Source organism: Postia placenta (genome assembly GCF_002117355.1).
Source record: "Postia placenta MAD-698-R-SB12 unplaced genomic scaffold POSPLAscaffold_4, whole genome shotgun sequence".
Taxonomy (NCBI): Eukaryota; Fungi; Basidiomycota; class Agaricomycetes; order Polyporales; family Adustoporiaceae; genus Rhodonia; species Rhodonia placenta.
Genome location: NW_020169835.1, coordinates 1,323,759 through 1,341,494, shown reverse-complemented (window position 1 = coordinate 1,341,494; position 17,736 = coordinate 1,323,759). Strand labels below are relative to the sequence as shown.

Genomic DNA, 17,736 nt, shown 5'->3' with positions numbered 1-17,736 from the left:
ACCCCATCTAATCTTATCGTACAGTAGATAACAATGCGTTCATATCAGGCAGGTAGTACAGAGGTCGCGGGTTCGAGCCCACGAAAAGGAAAAATTAAAAAACGGCTAGACGCTGTACCAACTCGTGACAGTGCCACAGCTGCTGGGGCAGTGGCCTGGTGAGTCAGAGAGGCTGTGTAAGCAGTGCTCATACTATGTGGGCTATGCTACACAACCATCTAATCTAATCAATTGAGGCAGCATGACCTGTCCATGTCAAGTGCTGCACCATATAGCAAGGTCACCAGTTTATATCTACAAAAGGGGAAAAGAAAAAGAAAAGAAAAAGAAAAAGAAAAAAAAAGAAAAAAAAAAACATAGTCTGTGTCATAGCAACTTATAACAGTTGAATGCCCCTGGGTTTGAAGTTTGTTCATGCCCCTGTCAATTGACTTCAAGTCACAATATCCAGGGTTGAACATGCTGTTTGATAAATCCAGGTTGAACCCAATCTTTGCTCTGTCTGTGTAGGTTCAATTCAGCTGGTTCATAGTTCGAAACTGGGTTCAGGACCAAACTTCGGAGATGCTAACTAATACAAGCTTGAGCCTTGCTTGCTATTGCTTTGGTAAGAATCAGTCAAACACCCTCAGTTTGATAGATTTATTCTTTTCTTGTTGCTGAACCTAAGTCACAACACAAACACCCTCAGCCTTATAGTTTTGTTTGTGTCTTGTTGCTTGACTCAAAGCCAAAAAACAATCCCAGTAAGGTTCTAACTATTAGTTCAATGTCTTCGACTATACAGTTGATTTATGCATGCCTTCCCAGTACAATAGATCCCCCTGCTGCTTCAGACATCAAACCACCACTGGTCTCAATCCCATTTCTCGCCTCCAAATAAAACATAATATCTCTGAGCTGTTCCTCCAAATCTTTTACCTTGTTCTGAGCTTCTGTTTTCTCTTTCATTGCCTGTTGTGCCTGTTGCTTACTCTTCTGCAAGTTTTCCATGAGCCCTTTGCTAACAGCACGTTCGTCTTGTAGCTCCTTCGCCAACTTCTGCGCAAGAGTCGTGGTTTTCTGCATTTTTGTCTGCAGCCTGACCACTTCTCCCTCGAGCTCGACGTGGCGCGCCTTTTCATTCGCCATGATCTTCGCTTCATTTTCACAACGCGTCACTTTCTCAGCCTCTAGATCACTACTAAGGCCCTCAACCAGACCCCTCAACGTCTCGATTTGCACTTGCAATTCGGTCGTCTTCTCCTCGTAAAATACGCGCTGAGAGTCGAGCTGTGAGGTGAGTAGGTACGAATATTCGATGCCGATCGCCTCGATTTTCTCAGCGCTCAGTGCATCCGCTGCACTTGGCCCGGCAGACTCTCCGCCGGCACGGCTACCGTTGATGCCAATAGCAGCAGAAGGAAGCTCCACAAGTTTACCGTCGGCCTTGTTCTGAATCAGGCGATGGACATAGCCATCGCCTGCGTAGTCCCACACGCGCTGGGTCTCCAGCTCAAGAGCGTAAAGATGGGTAGTGCGCGTGTAATGAGCGTGAGCATGCGCGCGGCCGTATCGACCACAGCCCACGTTGCCGCATATGAGACAGATCCAGAGGTTGCCAGTACTGCCACAGTCAGTACATTGCGTTGCAGTAGATGCCAAGCTGAATGGAATATGCTGCGAGCGTGTTCCAGTTGGAGGAGGATGTGATGAGAGAAGGGTTTGCGAATAACGGCAAACCGGACACCTAGTGGAACATAAGACTGACTCAATATCATTCGGTAGAGTGCGCACTCACCGGCTGTCGCCCCATTTACTCAGACAAGCACAATGGAATGTATGCGAACACGGGACAGTAACAAGCCCCGTCACAGCTGCATCCATACGTTCCAGGCAGACGGGACATGTTGGCAGCTCGTAGACGGACCCAGGCTCATGTGATAGGCTAAGCTTCGTAAACTGATGCGATAAGGAGTCGTCAGAGTCGATGACCACCGAAGCCACGCGTACAACGTGACATATCTCAGCCTGTGTCCCATATGTTACAAAGGAAGTAAAACATAGCGATGCGACTCACCTCCATCGAATTGAACGATTTACCATTGTAAACTTCTGCAAATTCCGTGGCTTGAATTACTTCTCTAAATTTCAAGAGGACGAGAGACCTGTTCGGGGCGGAATCCCTGATCATGGCGTGAGCTTCTATGGCACCAAATAGGGGATGAGTTGATCAGTCACCTAATCATCCGGAGAAGTGCAATGCCTTCAGCGGCTGGTGCGACAAACGCGAGGAAGTCCGATGGGGTCATCCACGATGGAACAGCGAGTACGGCCAGAACAAGACCGGTAGAGCAAGGGTCGGTTTCTGTACTCGAACCTTGCGGCTGCGAACCGTTATGCGACTGTGACACCGGAATACTCTCTGGAGCGTCCGCCGACGTGAGGTTGTCACGGTATATGTGCACGACCCCACCAGGTAAATGAGTTGTCCCCGATATCTGGTTAGGTGCAGGACGTGGAATGAATGTTGCGCTGAACGGTTCTCCTGTGTTGCAAAACGTAAGTATGAATTGTGCTGGAATACAAGGTCAGACGCACCTCTCTTGGAGCGGTTAAGTTCCTTCTCCTTCCCGGCTCCTGTCTTCTTGGGTGCGCTAAGGCTCATTGGATTGAAATGACAGTCTGACCAGTCTATGGTGATGGGTCCGAAACGGTAATCGTTCACGTCTGAGGGGGAGTCGTGCCGGTTATGACCAGGTGCAGTAAGAGTATAACGACGTGTGGGGGCTCTCCGGCTATGAGAGGGTAAAGACTCAAAGATTGATTTCGGAGTAAATGTGGGTGAATCTGGGCCAAGTGTGCGTTCACTGTAGGAGGTGGATGCAGTCGATGCGGGAGGAGGCGGCGTCTGCAGGGAGATGCGGATGTGATAGTTACGCATAAGGCGCGAGTTTCTGAAGTCTCGGTGTTTCAAGTCGCCAGAGTGTCGAAGAACGTTAGGAGCTATGAGTTGTAGCTGGTCGCTGTGGTGGACAAGGAGCGGCGGGCGTCTGACAAAGCCACTGGCGCATAGCGCATGTCATGCCCAAGCTAGCGACTCGCCTCACAACATGCTCCGGACGTTCGCCACCACCTCCATTCCTTCCCCGGCCCCGTTGTCTTCGGGCGTGCGTATATCTTTGACCGCCCCCCTCAGTCGTTCTGCTCTGTCCTCCATCCGCACCGGTCTCGAATTTGCCTTTTCAGAGCAAGAGAATGTTTTTGATCCTGCAGAGACTCATGCGGCCGTACTCATCCCGTTCTGCAACGTGAACAACGTCCCAGGAATTTTGTTCGAAGTACGTGGCAAGCTGAGGACACATTCGGGCGAGGTTAGGTATAGTGCCCTATCAATGCACAGGTTAGAACCGCACTCATGGAGCCCTTGCCAGCTTCCCGGGTGGGCGAATGGACGAGGCATGTATTTTCCAATAGCAAAGCCCTCATTTATACTCATGTGTTTTATCCTGCAGTCTGACGTAGACACTCTGTCAGCTGCGTTGCGTGAGACAGAAGAAGAAATTGGCATACCTCGGGACCGAGTTGAGATCCTAGGCCGTCTAGGTCCCCCTCAAACCTCCCTGAGCGGCTTACGAGTCTGGCCATATGCTGTCAGTTGAACGCATTATACAGTGCGCTGCGTTGAGCCCAGCACTCAATGTCGCCGGTTGTAGCGCCCTCGATGAGCTGACTAGCCGCCGCCAGGGGTTTGTCCATGCTGAAAGCCGGCCTTCCTCGATGGCCAGTGGCACTTCGCCCGTGACGTACCCTCCGACGTCAGAGTCCACGGACGAATTCCCACTTCCTTCACTCTCGCTTGCGGACTTGAGACTTAATCCCCAAGAAGTCGCGCACGCTTTTCATTTACCTCTGACAGCACTGGTGTCTCCACCGCGACTACACTCCTACCTTTTTCGTGGTGGACTCCCATATTATGCGGTCAGTGTGGCAGATATCGTCGCTGGTCCCGGAGCCGTTCACTCGGATAGTGATGCGCCTGTGCACTGGGTAAACGACATCGCGCAGCGCGACGAGATCGGCGGTGGACGCGAGGGGCGACTGGAAGTCTGGGGACTGACAGGATGGTATCTTTGTGAAATCATGCGCATTCTGGGGGTGTACCGTCCACATTCTACCGAACGATCAACTCCCCCGTGAGATTCAATGCTCATCGCTCCTCTGTATGCATTGTCAATCGAGAGGTTTCCTATAGACTGTCGCAACTCTGCTAGAAACGTTTCCACGGTACTGTATAGCTGCTGTCAATGTGAGTGTGTTGACAGACTATGATCCACACTAGTGATATTACACTAGGTAAGTGCATCAATGGGGCGCAATAAGCTTTCTGATTACACATACACAGATCTTCTAGGTGCGTTCTTTCCTGTGTTTCGATGTAAGCCGTCGCCCTCGTGAAAGCGGAGGTGTAAGACGTGCGTCGTGTCATTCAGGTTGCAATCTCAACACCTCCTGACTGTCTTCATGTGAGGTTTGGCGGACCCTCTTTCTCGTGCCCAGGCTGCCGCTGTATCACAGAGTCCGTCGGCAACGGAGGCGAAGCCTAAGCAGACCCTCGGACAACACGCAACGCGGTGTGCGCTTTTTGCGCTTGGGTGCGAGCCTGAGCCGGCATGCTAGTGCCGTCTTTACGAGCTGATCCGTCTCACCTGGACCTTGTGTATTTGGACGTGGCCCGCCCGCTCTGTCGCACGCCCGTTGACTTTGTCAGGCCCCACCTAGTACCCAAGCCGTCGGTTGTCAATACACCGATCTTCTGCGACTGAAATGTGCTTGTGGCATTGCTTTTACTGCCTCTACAGGTACTTGGAGGGCGCGATGTCGAATGAAAGCAACACTTGCTCATTCTGTTTCGGCGTGGTATCGATGTTTACCATTCAAGGCTACTGTGAATCGCAAGTCGATCGATCGTGAAGGCAATTATTGATCGGGGTGTCACGAATATGCGACCAGACTTGGTTGGCCCGGGAGGAGCAGGTGAAAGCTACCCGGGCATCCTGCCGATTCCCTACGACATTGGACACAACACCTCCGCCAAAAGCACAAAGGGCTCGTTGTCTGTGCACGAGCTCGACAACGAAGGGCGCTCGTGCTTCCCGAGCGCGGTTGCCGCTGTCATCCGGCACCGCATTCGGTCCCTGTTGTATGTCTAGGGTACACCATAACAGTGCCACAGTGGGCACAGCCGAGTCGTGAGTTCAATGCTTGTATGGATATCCTCGTTATCTAGAAGCTCAATTGTAAATGAAGCCTCATGTACTTGCCCACAGTGTACGTGAATGATCTTGTGTGGTCGTGGCGTCCTGCGAGGCTATGCAAGCCGGGTGATGGCAGCTGTGCTGCCATCCAATCGCCAGCGTTCTTTAGATCCGTGACGCCTTATTCTGGCCATCGGATCTCGATCCGTGTGGTCGTAAACTGTCCCTTTAACGTGCGTTACTCTGTCCAGAACCTAATGCACAGCCGTCCACCTCATCTATAGGTCTCCACCAGAGCTATCTCTCCCAGATACTTCTCTTTCGAATTCCCGGTACCGCCTTGAACAGCCCGGAATGGCAGGAAGTGGACATGTGCGGCTCCGGTGCCTGCCACTGCCACTGGTGAGCGAGTCAGTCTGTCGCTGCTTGCAATTGGCTGAACAAACAGACACGTCTTCTACGTTATGCATTCCGGCGTCCCGGACACCCCAATCCATTCCCAGCGCTCCTTGTTCTGTCCGGCGAGTACGCACATTACTGCGAATCCCCTCATAGGTGGTACCTGCAAACGCTTCACGTGAGAAAGGATTCTCTACGAGCGGTGCTTCCTACTCTAGAACGACTCAAACTAACATCCCGACCGCCGCAGCGGGCAATACCGCGACTTCTTGCGAGGCTCGGGCGGTGCTGCACCCCCCCAACTATCTGGCGCTTATCCCTCATGTATATATAAGACTTCTCTATTCTCCACACTGCTTTCCCCCTCGTCCTCCTTGGGAACAGTAGCTCGCCATGAACACCTCACATCTCTTCTCCCCGAGTCATCAGTCTGAGTGAGTACCTGGGCTGCAGATGCATCCGTCAGCTGACTTCCTACTTGTAGACGTCCACCACCTAGCCCTGGCGCTTTGTCGTCGAAGTCGAACGAAGGTGACTCTTGGTGTGACGATATGCCCACACTCCCCTCTACATCGGGCCTAGCACACGACCTGCCGTCTGACGTAATGGTGAGTGCCTTTGCTTTATGACTGCTCCTAAGTGATTTATGAACATCAGCAGCCGCACGAGCTATTTGCGCTCCCAGAAGAAGACGCCTTGGCTCCCGGAAGCTACAGTGATCCATATCACTTGCTACGGGATACAGCCCTGCAATTTGATTACTCGGGCCTAAACACCCCTCCTCAAGGGTCGCTACTTCTCGATCCTTTGACGCCACAACGGGACTACGGTGATATCTCATACCTTCAACCGCCCTCCTCCGGCCTGTATCCTAGCTACGAACCTCAGTCATATAGTCCGAATGTTCGTCGTCATTCTCCGATTTTCATCGATACCAACTCGTCGCACTCCCCTTCCCTGCTACAAATTCCGTCGGACAATCTGCGTACCCCCTACGACCAAACTTCGCCCTATGGTCGTCGTCCTAGTTTGACCAATACTTCCCAGTCAAGCCCAATGCTCCCAACGACGCCCGGCATCTCACCGATGGTCAGTCGTAGAAACAGCCCCTACTTGGCCTTAACTCCAGTCTCTCCAGCCTCGTCTTCTCTGGTAAGTCGCAAAGAGATGCCTTGTATCGAATGGATTGATTGGACGCTATGCTGTCCAGTTCCCATCACCGGTAAAGTGCGAGCCTCACCCCAGGGTTGGACAGACATCAGCCCCTCTGCATTCTGTGATGCAGATTGCGCAATCCACCCTTGGTCCTGCGGACCCTCCCATGGTGCCGCAAAAGACGTATCGGCCCCACACTCAGAGCGATCGCCGCCGCTATGTGGAGGACGTTGAACTCGAGGCACCCATTATGTTCTATCTGTTGAGTCCGGACGAATGTGGTGTGCCTCTCCGAGAAGCCTTAAACGGCCGATTCATGAGGCTTTCCGGTCGCGATGACCTGATGTTTGAGAACCGCGGACCGTCCGTTTCTATCAGGCTAATGGTAAGCGGATCGCAGCACAGATACTCTTCAAGGAGCTGGCGCTAAATTTCATGCGTTGATTACAGTGGCCTGGCTATGCTCCCTGGAGCCGACAGATTCCGACGCGTGATTTCCGGAGCCCTCCAGGCCCCATTACCCGCTCGAAACTGGCGAAGAATGTGGCGAAGACCATTCAACGCTTCATCGAGGTCCGTTAGTAGCCATGATTGGTCGACTGTCGTTGACAATACTCCTTGAAATTCTTAGGAGGTGCAGGATCGTCCCCTCGAGGAAGACGCTGACACTCGTTGGCGAGTAGGCGCACGCCGAATAATCGTGGATGATCTCATCCTTGTCGGGCTTCAGCATGTGTCCATGGGCAGTTGGCAGGCTCACCTTCGCCTCCGCCGTCACCTGAGCCAACTTTCATGAGACTTCGCTCCGAGGACTATACAGCTGGCAACTGCAACGCCTGCCCGCAGGACCGGCCCATCCTCTTGGATGTGTATTCTTCAATACTGATTCACCCGCCCTAGGTGCTCTAGTCGTCTGTCCAGGACAATCATATATGGCAGTTCTCGTCGTTCCATTCTCATTCCTCGTTCTCCGCTTTGAAGCTCCCTCTTGCTGTCCTCCTGCTTCGCCTTGGTTCTGTCTCTAATAGTTGACCACGAATTTCCACGATTACACTGATACCTACAATACCCTCGCGGAATGGAATGGAAGTCTCTTTGCCCTATGATATGCATTCGGGGATTGTCTCGCCTCAGGCCAGTGACAATGCGATACGGAGAATATTCAAAAAATGCCCAGATGTCCCATGTTTTAACTAAAGGAAGCGTCCCCAGCCGTCACCAGTATCAAATTACTGGTTAAAAGAGCTCGACCTCAAGCTTTCTCTCGCTGCAGATTGTCGGGCTGAGCATCCAATCCTTTGCGCTACGATGACCATGCAAGTCAAGAGTTCACTGGGTCTGTGTCGTTATTCTTGGTGTTGGCATGACAAATCATGGGCTGCTGAAGACCCACATCTAGCACAATTATCGGAGCATCGAGAACATCAAGGACTACAATAACCAAGAGGATATAAAATATGAATAATGTTCATCCGTCTTGTACCCATGTGCAATGCGCTATGAGGCAGCAGTCGCATCTGGATCCCGATATATCTAGATTGAGCAATATTCAAGCAGCATCAGATGTGTTTGCACTTCAATGCAGTAATCGTACCTTGAGGTCCCATATTCGCCCTACGGACATATCCTGCCGCGGGGTATCACTTGTTGGCTCGTTCTGGGTCTCAAGTTTCAATCCCTGCTCGTTCGCCAGGTGCAGAAGACAAATGAAGCAAAAGCTTGTGCTGATCTCGTCCATCTTCTCCTTCGGGTATGTCTTCTGCAGGTCGGTAATAACAGATGTAAATTGCCGAGCCTCTGAAGGATCCGTTGCGATTCGGCTATCCGTATCCTGGTGGAAATTCGCATTAATTGAGGCTCGCAACGATTGACGCGCACGGGGTGTGCAGCTTACCATCGCATCCTCATCCTCGTCGGGAGGCGGCGGTACGACAATGTCAAGGCCTTTCCAGATGTTTTCTTTGAGCTTTCGTACGTCCACCCTCTTCGCTCTCTTGGCATAATTCACGGTCTCTGGCCGTACACGTCGAGTCTGGCCCTGAGTCGCCGCTAGCAAGTCTTGCTCTCCGGGTTCTATACTGTCGCCAGGCTCCCCGCCATCAAAAACATCGTCAAAGCCGGGTCCATCATCATAGTCGTCGTGAAAGAACTGCGTATTGAAGGGTATAGCGCCTCCGTTAGCGGCTATAGGCGGCCAGTTCAGCCATGATCCGCGAAAGTATAGGAGAAAATGAGCCACCCACTTTCATCACCGTCATCCCCGCTACGACCTGCAGCTTGATCTGCTGCCGCCTGTGCCCAGAAATTCTCATCTATCTCGTCTGACTGACCTGGACGAGCACGACGCCCACGCATCTTGAGCTACCCGTGTAACCGCTCAATATTTTGTTCACGCAGTAGTAGCACAAGGGCACATACCGAGAATTTGGGTTTAAGGAACAGAGTCACAAGCTGTCGGCTCGAGAAATGCATGTCGTCCGGCAGCGTTTGATCATGACGTCTGTCCATCTCCGTATCCTTGGCCTTCTTACCGCGGGACCCTTTGCGACCAGGCGCCTTGCGTGACGATGGTCCAGGTAGAGTGATGCCCGTACCACGAGTCACGGGCACGAACAACTCCTTAGCTAGCGCTTTAGAGTCCTTGGCCGATGGCGTCAGGAAGTCTATCTTGAATGCTTCTTTCTTTTCCCGCTTAGCTTTCGGAGCCGTTGCTTCAGGGGCATCCGCTAGAGATAAAATTAGTCTAGAGGCCGGTATAATCAAAAACCGATGTAAATGCTCACGTCTTCTTACCACCTTGCGCAGCTTCCAATGTTCGGGTCCGGCCCAGTTCTTCAAGAAGGTCTGATCGAAGTAGTCCATCATCAGGCCATCTCCAGCTTCGCCGTTGTCCGTCATGGCCATGACAAGATCGCGTTCATTGGGAACTCGACGAGGGTCGAAAGGTACGAAATCATTCGAACCGCCAGCACCTCCTGGTGCGACTGCGTCCTCCGACTGACTTCCAGCGTCGAAATCATCTCTTGGACTCGAATTGTCGCCCACATAATCATCGCCCACGGCCTGGTCGCCGACGAAGAAGTCCTCTACGGGGGGTGCATTTGCATCGCCGTCCATGTCCATGAGTTGCACGTCGACGATTGCATCATTGTCATCAAATGGTTCAGGGTCGTCGTCATCGTCGACATTGTGGACAATCGGTGGATCGTCGCGGAAGAAGGTGGTATCGTCGAATGAGAAGGTATCTTTGGAGAAAGAAAATCCTTCTAACGAGTGAGAGATGGCCTTCTCGTTGAGTATTTCAAGTGAAGGAAGAAACTGTTCTGTTAGGGGTTCTCATTGAGCTGATTTCGTACCAGAAACAAGGAGGCTTCAAGTACTCACTTCGCAAGTAGCTGAAGTCCACTTCATCTTCCGGCTCCTCCAGTGGATCTTCATCCTCACCACCTTTACCCATTGAATCACTAGCATCAAACACAACGCGCAAACTGCCCTCAGAGCCAACCCCGAGGCTGAGATGGTTCATGAGCAACCCCTGTGCACCACCTTCATCAAAATCCGCGCAGGTCTTCCGGAATAAGGGGTCCACGCTGAATTCGAGGTCGAGCTTCTTGTTGCGGAGTTGCGCAGCAGATTTAGCGAGCGTCGACTCTGCCCGGTGGGTTTTGCGCTTGCGTTGCCCCTGACTTGGGTCCTGACCATCGAGGTTGTCACCATCTGCACCCTCCTCTAAATCATCGTCTGTCTTGCCTTCGGTGGCCAAGTTGCTCAAAAGTTTCCCGGTCTCCGTCCCAACGCTGTCCACACGGCTCGTCCAAATTTTGACACAGCCATCAAGAGTGCACGACGCTCGTTGGAAATTGATCGAGTTGTCGGTGTTGTTACGCAGTAGAGACATATCATGAAAGTAATCAATAAGCGCAAAGTTCCATGAATTGGCTGCATTGATTTTCTGCGCGATAGTCAATTGAGGCAGAGTGTGCAGAACGTGGCAAGCGTACATTGTCTGTGGCCATCTTCATCCATTCTTCAAAATTTGAGCTCATAACATCGAGTGGGACGTCGATCACTGGAGCCTGTGCTACAGAGAGAAGCTGTTGTTTCTGTCTAGCCTGCGCGGCTGCACTAGACCCCTCGGGTGGCCCTTCTCCTTGCCCCCCCTCCGAAGACGGTCCCGCTTGGTCGCCATCAACTAAAACCATTGACACTGCAGTCTTTGCGCTCTTTCTTCGCCTCCGCTTCTCCGCAGCATCGTCGTTGATATTCACCGACTTGAGTGGGGCACGTCCAGATTCTGAAGTAAAGCTGTCGTCGTGGTCTACTCCGTAGACATCGCTCAGGCGCTTTTTGGACATGGTGCGGTGGGTTGGTCTGGGCGTCTCCTGCTCGGGATCCGTGTCTCCGCCATCGGAATACGCGTCGTTCGCCGTTCGCGCGGTGGCACGGGAGGGACGCGTCGAGGGCATTTATGCAGCAGATGGTAGTTCACGTTCAACAGCAGTTGCACAACGCGACGCGTCCGACGCGCTCCACGTGATATGCAGCCAATGAGAGCGCCACTGAAGAGCCACAATCCTGACGTGGTTCGGCCGCGACGAAACCAACATATCACTCGAGTGTCATCGCACGGGCACATAAGATCGCTACTTGGCTGTACAATGCCTACTAGAGATGGCGAGGACTCTGGCTTCGCAGCTTTGCCACTCCGGCTTCGCAAGCGCATTGATCAGATTTTCGATACAGCCTCCTCTTCTCATGACGATTCTGTAGTTCCTGCAGCGAGTGTTCGTGTCTTTACCCCGATTCAAGCTGTGACAATGCTTAGCTGTAACGCATCTGCAGGCTAGCGCAAGGTCCCGAAATGATTCTCCTGAGGATGTGCAACCTGGAGGATTCCTTATGCCAGATGAGCAGCCGGGTGGCTTTCTACTGGATACAGACAGCCTAGGTGGCTTTACGTCCGACAATACGGGAGCTGGGGGTCTCATTTCGGAAGATATTGCTGCAGGTGGTTCCCTTCATGAGGAGCAGATACAGCGCAATCAAATCCCACTGTCTCTCATTCCCACCGCACTGCAGCTGCTTGACCTTCCGCCTGATGACGCAGACATTCTCTCCGTCTTCAAAAATGCTGCCTCTGGGTGGACAGACACTGTGCCTAGAGCGTCAAAATCAGCCGACGCTGACTACGAGCAGTTCGTCTCTCGCAAAGATTGGCGAGCCGTCTGTGCCGCACTATTGGACACCGGTTTGGACTCGCCCACTGACTCCGAACATGAAGATGCCGCTGACACCTTAGACACCGACAACGATGTCTCAGAAGACGAGTACATGGCCAGCAGTCCGGAGGATTCCGATGATGACATGGGAGGATCTGACGACGAGTATGTTGAGGGCGGATTCATTCCCACCAAGACGACGACGAAGACCAAAGCTGCAGCCCAACAGACCGGCCGCAGGAGTTCTCGGAAGACCTCCAAGGCCGTGTCATCAATAGACTCCGAAGAAGAAGCGCTTGATCCCCGCCGTCCTCATCCCCTCACAGAGCGCCAGAAGCAGGAATGCCGTCGGACGTTCAGTCTCTTCTTCCCGGATATCAAGGATGCCGACTTGGATAAACGGCGGATCATGATCAAAGATATCACGCGTGTGGCCAAGTTGCTCAAGGAGAAGATCACAGCGGAGGAGGTGAGCGATCGCATGCTCGTATCTGACAATAGTGGTTTATTGGCAACTGCAGACCGTGGAGATGCTGGAGGCCTTTTCGAGCTCGTCGGACAAGTCGATGAGCCTGCCGGACTTCGAACGTATGATGATTACGGCAAAGCTGGCATGAGTTCTCCACCTATTTCCATCTACGGTGAGTTCTGCCATCGCGACGTTCAGCGGCTTTTCACCGAAGCTCACCTAGCGCCTGTATATCCTAGATATCTTCTGGTCAGGATCAACAGCTTCCCCGAACACAGTCACACAGGCCGCCGACAGGTGTGGTTCGAGAGCTCATCGCCCTGCAGAGTCTTAGCGGCGTGTCTGCCATCCGACGATGCATCTGCATAACTGGCTTTACCGTAGTGCCCGGAGGCCAAGAGCGTGGATAACGGGGCACCGCCGTGCCCCGAGCGAGACGCGCGGCAGCACCACACCCGACTGGATATCGTGCGATTCCTGATAGCGGCATAGTGCATGCGCGTCCGTGTATGCAGTAGATACGGTGAACCTCGAGGGATAGATGCGCGTGTAGATACCTCCTAGCACGTTTTTCCCCTTGAAGCTAAGCTCTCAGGCGCGTTACCGCATGCGTAGAGTCAGACCCGGGGTCCTAATGAGTATATATGCATTACGGTGTAACCGCAGCGCTAGTGTGGCAACGTTCGCACATCACAACTGTGGTGGGCCCCAATATCACTCATGTGAGTTGAAAGTTGGTTGAAAGTGCAATTGTGCGCACTTCAGAGCATTCTTCATTTAGTCTACCCCGGATGTTATTGTGGTGCATATTCTCATACTTCACTCACAGCACATTCAGGAAGTATTAATGGAATCAGAAAAGGCGTCACATTGCGTGGATTAGTACTATACAAAACTCGTATACTTGCTACCCGACGTGAGATGGAATGCACAAACAGACCCATGCGTGGATGACCGACAGCGTAAGAAAGGAAGTAAATGAGGTACTCGTTACACATTAAGCGCTTCGTGAGTGATGTGATATACCGACGTCAAAGACATCATCCGTCCGCAGCGAGCGGTGAGCATACAGCGTACAACAACACGGAAGATACGGAAGGGCAGAAGAACTCCCCGAAAAACCGGCCGCTTAGACCTTTTCTTGCGACGCCTTCTCGTCCGAGTGCGCGGGAGCGTGGTCCGCAACGTGCACGTCGTTCGCGATAAGCTCCTCGCGGTAGCGTGCGGACGTAAGCGGCGTCGAGTTCTGGTAGAGCAGGTCGATCTGCTCGAGCGACAGGCCCTTCGTCTCGGGGATGCAGAAGTACACGAAGATGCCCGCGCCAAGGCAAGTAGAGCCCCAGATGAAGAACACCTTCGCCTGCAGACCCGCATTGCCTGGACCGGTGTCGACGAGGTACGGCGTCATGTAGCTGATCGCCCAGTTCCAGAGCCAGTTGGACGCGACGGACATCGATATGGCCTTCGCACGAACGTTGAGCGGGTAGATTTCACCCACGACAATCCAAGCTGGTGACATAAACGTCAGAAAAGGCAACCCATCAACTGAGATCGAAACTCACCAATGGGACCCCATGTGGAAGCGAAGGCGGCAATATAGATGCAGACCAACGCAATCAGAGCTTTCTGACCAGACTGATCGGTGACGGAGATAGTGACACCAATGATAGCAACGAGGAATTCACAGATGGTCATCACGACCGCACCCCAGAGCAAGAGAGAACGACGACCGAAGTGCTCGACGCCCCACATGCCTGGGAGCGTCATGAACACATTGACAATGTTCGTTGCCACTGAAACGAGGAAGGGGTTGGAGATACCCGAGTTCTTGAAGAACGTGGTGCCGTCTGTGGACGACGGTGTGAGTTACGGAGGAAGGTTCACAGACGAAGGGGACAACTCACAGTAGAAGATGAAGTTGATACCCGTAAGCTGCTGCCACGCCTGGATGAAGATACCAGAGAGGGTACGGAGGATAATTTTATTGTGTGAGGGGCGGAAGCAGTCGAGATATGAGCTCTCGCCGGAAGCCTTCTCCTCCTCGAGGCCTGCACGGATATCGGCCAACTCCAGCTCCAGCTCCGGGTCAGTTGGGCCGTAGCCAGTGAGGCGGGAAAGCGCAGCTGCGGCTTGTTCATCTCTGCCCTGCTTGACCAACCAACGAGGCGACTATGACATAAAGTAAGCAAGAGCAGCAAGGGAGGATATGATGGACACTGACCTCGGGCAGGAAGATCATGCCGGTGCAGAGGATGAATGCCCAAATGAACTGGATGGAGATGGGAATGCGCCATGCGGCGTGGCTGTCACGGTTCTTGGTCGCGTTGTTGATGACGGACGCGAGCAGGAGACCGATGGTGACGGCCCACTGGTAGCCGGCGACAACGGCACCTCGGATCCACTTGGGGGAACACTCGGACTGGTACATGGGGATGAGGGTGGAGACGAGGCCGACACCCAGACCAGCGAAGACACGGCCGACGACAAAGGTCGCTATGTTGGAGGAGCCTGTCTGGAGAGCGACACCGAGGGCAAAGACGAGACATGAGAGCTGGATACCGAGGCGACGACCAATGATATCGGCCACGGGCGCGCCGAGAAGAGCACCTGAGAAATGGGATGAGTACACACGGGAGGCGATGTGCAAAAAGAGCAGCTCACCGAAGAAGGTACCAGCCGATAGGATGGAAACGACGAGGGATGACCGCTTGGATGGAAGATAGTAGCCGTTGGTGCAGCTGTCAGCGGCGAGGTCCGCAGGACATGGGGTACCGAAGAGGTGAAGCCAGTCGGACATTTCGATGATACCAGAGATGGTACCGGTGTCATAACCAAAGAGAATACCACCAAAGGCGGCGAAGGCGGTCATTGCAATACCGGCAGCCTTGTTCCTTGGGGCATTGGCACCAATGCCGCCACCTGCTGCGACGGGACCACCAGCCATCGTCAAAGCTCGTGCGAAGGAGGTGGGAAACGGGAGGGGCGAAGGGAGGTTCTGCGCGGGGAAGAGGTGGCGACGAACGACGGGGAACGAGAGGGGGGGACGGGCATGATTTATAGGCTGGGGGAGGGCGACCGGATGTGGCAGACCAAACTTGCGCCAAACAAGGGAATGGCATGGCCGCATGGATGGTCTGATGCCATCGACGCGCCATCTGAGATCTCCCCAGGCACAGGTGCTTGCCATCCCCGCCCCCACATTTCTCCGGACATCCCCTCGCTGGCCCCGCTCTCCATTCCTCCTGCTGTTCGCTGTGCTCGCTTGCTGTGTCCTCGCCCAATGGCCGCGCATGCACATCTGCGCACACCCCGCACCTTCATGATCTCCTATGCGCCCCTTGCAAGCGAATCCATGCCACCCGGATGTGCTCCGGACCTGGCACGCCATCCCCTTGCGCCCGCGCGTCCAGAATGTCCCCACCATCAACGTCTCGCTCGCTCGATACTCGCCCTGTACTCGGAAAAAGGCAGTCGCCCTCTCTCGGCGCCTTCCCGCCGCATCGTCCTGCCTCGCTTCACGCAACGTTCCGCGTTCTCGGATCGTGGTTCCCGCCCGCTTCATCTGTTCGGGCGCCCACAATGCCCGACGTGGCGGTTACCATCCAGGTACCGGAGCGGAACCCGGCACGTTCACGCGTCGTCTCCATTCCACCGTGTCACTCGACGCGTGCATGGGTGCTCTCGTCGTGTCTTGCATTGCCATACGCGTCCTGTGTGCACCTCAGTCATTTCCGCGACGCCGTCATTCGCCAGGAGGACGCATTCGAAACACTCCAAGAGCGTCGATCGATCGAGGCTCCCCAAGGTTGGAGCTCCGCATCAACTTCGATCATGGCCCGACATACTGGCTCTCTTCTTCCATTGGCTCCCCTCGATGAAACTGTACTCAACGCCGCCAGAAGTGCCAAGGATTGTTTTTCCACCAGAGTATGCAGATTGCGAATCCGTCGGTTCATATCTGTGGTGCATGTGCATGAGCGCGGGAAGCCTGTGGCTCTGAGACGTTGACAGCTTGAGACCCGCGGAGCCTCGAAGAGCAAATCAAAGTTTCCTCGACAGGCCGCCTGACCCATCGGCCAACAAACGTCGCGTTTCACGGTGGCGGAGTAGCGCCCGGATTGTCTCCATGTGCATTCTCTCCGCCGCCACGACGGATGTTCCTTCCGCAGCCCGAGTCACCGCTGCCCTCGTCGCCGCGAAACGTTTGTCATCTGCGCACGCCGTTCTGCCCTTGGGGCAAAGTATGCAGCCAGGGGAGAGGCCATGGTCGATTGGTCGGATTCGATTGCCGCCCAATCTCATCAATCTCTTTGATAATCATATTCGGTCCTTATTTCGGCCAGTCAGGTGCTTGCTGTGCCACACCCGGCCGGGGCTCTCTGGCTTTGTCCCATATTTGTCCCATATTTGTGCGATACAAACATGGATCAATACACTGGTGGCTGTCACTTGTCACCGATCTTGCACTTGATGCTAGTGTCTCCGCCCATCTCGCCCACGTCGCTTAGCCATGTTCTTTTCGTCCCTGACGTACTAACAAAACTCTGGCCATACTAATGAGTTTGCTAAATCCTGACGATCAGCTACCATGTCGACCATGAGCGCGGGCTTGCTTGCTCGATAACAAGTCGAACTTCATCTAGAGGACATCCACTGGATATAAAAAACATCATGTTTGCCTTGAGGTGAGCCAGACTGCCCACATTCCTTTGTGACCAAATGTCTGACGAGTCATTCCCGCCAATCTTTTCACCGACGCGCTCCAACACCCACGATCCCTATGGGCAATTGCCCTGGATCCGGAGGATTCGTTCGACAAAGAACACTATTCTTTCGTTTGAAGGACGCCAGCTCTTTCCGTGGTTCTGGTAAGTACTGAACATTTTTTTTACTCGATTATACTAACATCTACAGGCCTGTGAACAATCGCGGCGAGAGAGTCACTCCGGACGAACTCAATGACCATCGCCTCACGCATGAATTCCGAGGGCCTGGATGCCTCTGCGCATCTCGCATCCAGGCCCCTGATGCTTTTACAGAAGCCCGCATCTTCTGTGCTGAGAGCGGCGTTGTCACAGGTCAATGGGTTGCCGCTTGCGGCAGGGGGGAGTGCAAATATTTTGGTGAGTATTCACACTCTGTACATATAGAACGAATTGGGCTCACTTCAATGCATACAGTTCGTCTAGAGCCTTTTTACATCAAACTGGGGCACCCGATCCGTCGCTACGACCGTCGTCGTAAGTCCGTGAAGATG

General features: G+C 53.5%; 7 protein-coding genes across 7 annotated transcripts; 4 read left to right on the top strand and 3 right to left on the bottom strand.

Annotated features, from left to right (window-relative positions):
- Positions 1 to 792: 792 nt before the first annotated feature.
- On the bottom strand, positions 793 to 2,923 carry POSPLADRAFT_1137301 (hypothetical protein; the record flags this gene model as incomplete). Its single annotated transcript, XM_024484779.1, has 5 exons — positions 793 to 1,729; positions 1,781 to 2,010; positions 2,060 to 2,165; positions 2,221 to 2,514; positions 2,577 to 2,923. The coding sequence occupies 5 exons, from the start codon at positions 2,921 to 2,923 to the stop codon at positions 793 to 795; spliced, it is 1,914 nt and encodes a 637-aa protein (XP_024341015.1).
- Positions 2,924 to 3,092: 169 nt separating this feature from the next.
- On the top strand, positions 3,093 to 4,179 carry POSPLADRAFT_1136897 (hypothetical protein; the record flags this gene model as incomplete). The annotated part of the gene is made up of 4 exons (XM_024484740.1): positions 3,093 to 3,358; positions 3,414 to 3,442; positions 3,505 to 3,632; positions 3,727 to 4,179. The coding sequence occupies 4 exons, from the start codon at positions 3,093 to 3,095 to the stop codon at positions 4,177 to 4,179; spliced, it is 876 nt and encodes a 291-aa protein (XP_024341014.1).
- Positions 4,180 to 6,957: 2,778 nt separating this feature from the next.
- Positions 6,958 to 7,572, top strand: POSPLADRAFT_1090819 (hypothetical protein; the record flags this gene model as incomplete). Its single annotated transcript, XM_024483086.1, has 3 exons — positions 6,958 to 7,176; positions 7,242 to 7,364; positions 7,423 to 7,572. Coding segments are annotated over 3 exons (492 nt in total), but the record flags the coding sequence as incomplete, so codon positions are not given.
- Positions 7,573 to 8,167: 595 nt separating this feature from the next.
- On the bottom strand, positions 8,168 to 11,257 carry POSPLADRAFT_1179866 (hypothetical protein; the record flags this gene model as incomplete). The annotated part of the gene is made up of 8 exons (XM_024488707.1): positions 8,168 to 8,324; positions 8,386 to 8,622; positions 8,686 to 8,975; positions 9,035 to 9,152; positions 9,210 to 9,517; positions 9,575 to 10,114; positions 10,176 to 10,743; positions 10,793 to 11,257. The coding sequence occupies 8 exons, from the start codon at positions 11,255 to 11,257 to the stop codon at positions 8,289 to 8,291; spliced, it is 2,562 nt and encodes an 853-aa protein (XP_024341012.1). The 3' UTR covers positions 8,168 to 8,288.
- A 192-nt stretch (positions 11,258 to 11,449) lies between these two features.
- Positions 11,450 to 12,627, top strand: POSPLADRAFT_1137493 (hypothetical protein; the record flags this gene model as incomplete). Its single annotated transcript, XM_024484795.1, has 3 exons — positions 11,450 to 11,557; positions 11,634 to 12,479; positions 12,532 to 12,627. The coding sequence occupies 3 exons, from the start codon at positions 11,450 to 11,452 to the stop codon at positions 12,625 to 12,627; spliced, it is 1,050 nt and encodes a 349-aa protein (XP_024341011.1).
- A 981-nt stretch (positions 12,628 to 13,608) lies between these two features.
- Positions 13,609 to 15,423, bottom strand: POSPLADRAFT_1054823 (hypothetical protein; the record flags this gene model as incomplete). Its single annotated transcript, XM_024480563.1, has 5 exons — positions 13,609 to 13,988; positions 14,042 to 14,326; positions 14,384 to 14,648; positions 14,701 to 15,086; positions 15,141 to 15,423. 5 exons carry the CDS (start codon positions 15,421 to 15,423, stop codon positions 13,609 to 13,611), a joined length of 1,599 nt encoding a protein of 532 aa, XP_024341010.1.
- A 467-nt stretch (positions 15,424 to 15,890) lies between these two features.
- POSPLADRAFT_1054822 (hypothetical protein) lies at positions 15,891 to 17,731 on the top strand (the record flags this gene model as incomplete). Its single annotated transcript, XM_024480562.1, has 3 exons — positions 15,891 to 16,406; positions 17,519 to 17,602; positions 17,669 to 17,731. The coding sequence occupies 3 exons, from the start codon at positions 15,891 to 15,893 to the stop codon at positions 17,729 to 17,731; spliced, it is 663 nt and encodes a 220-aa protein (XP_024341009.1).
- Positions 17,732 to 17,736: the final 5 nt, after the last annotated feature.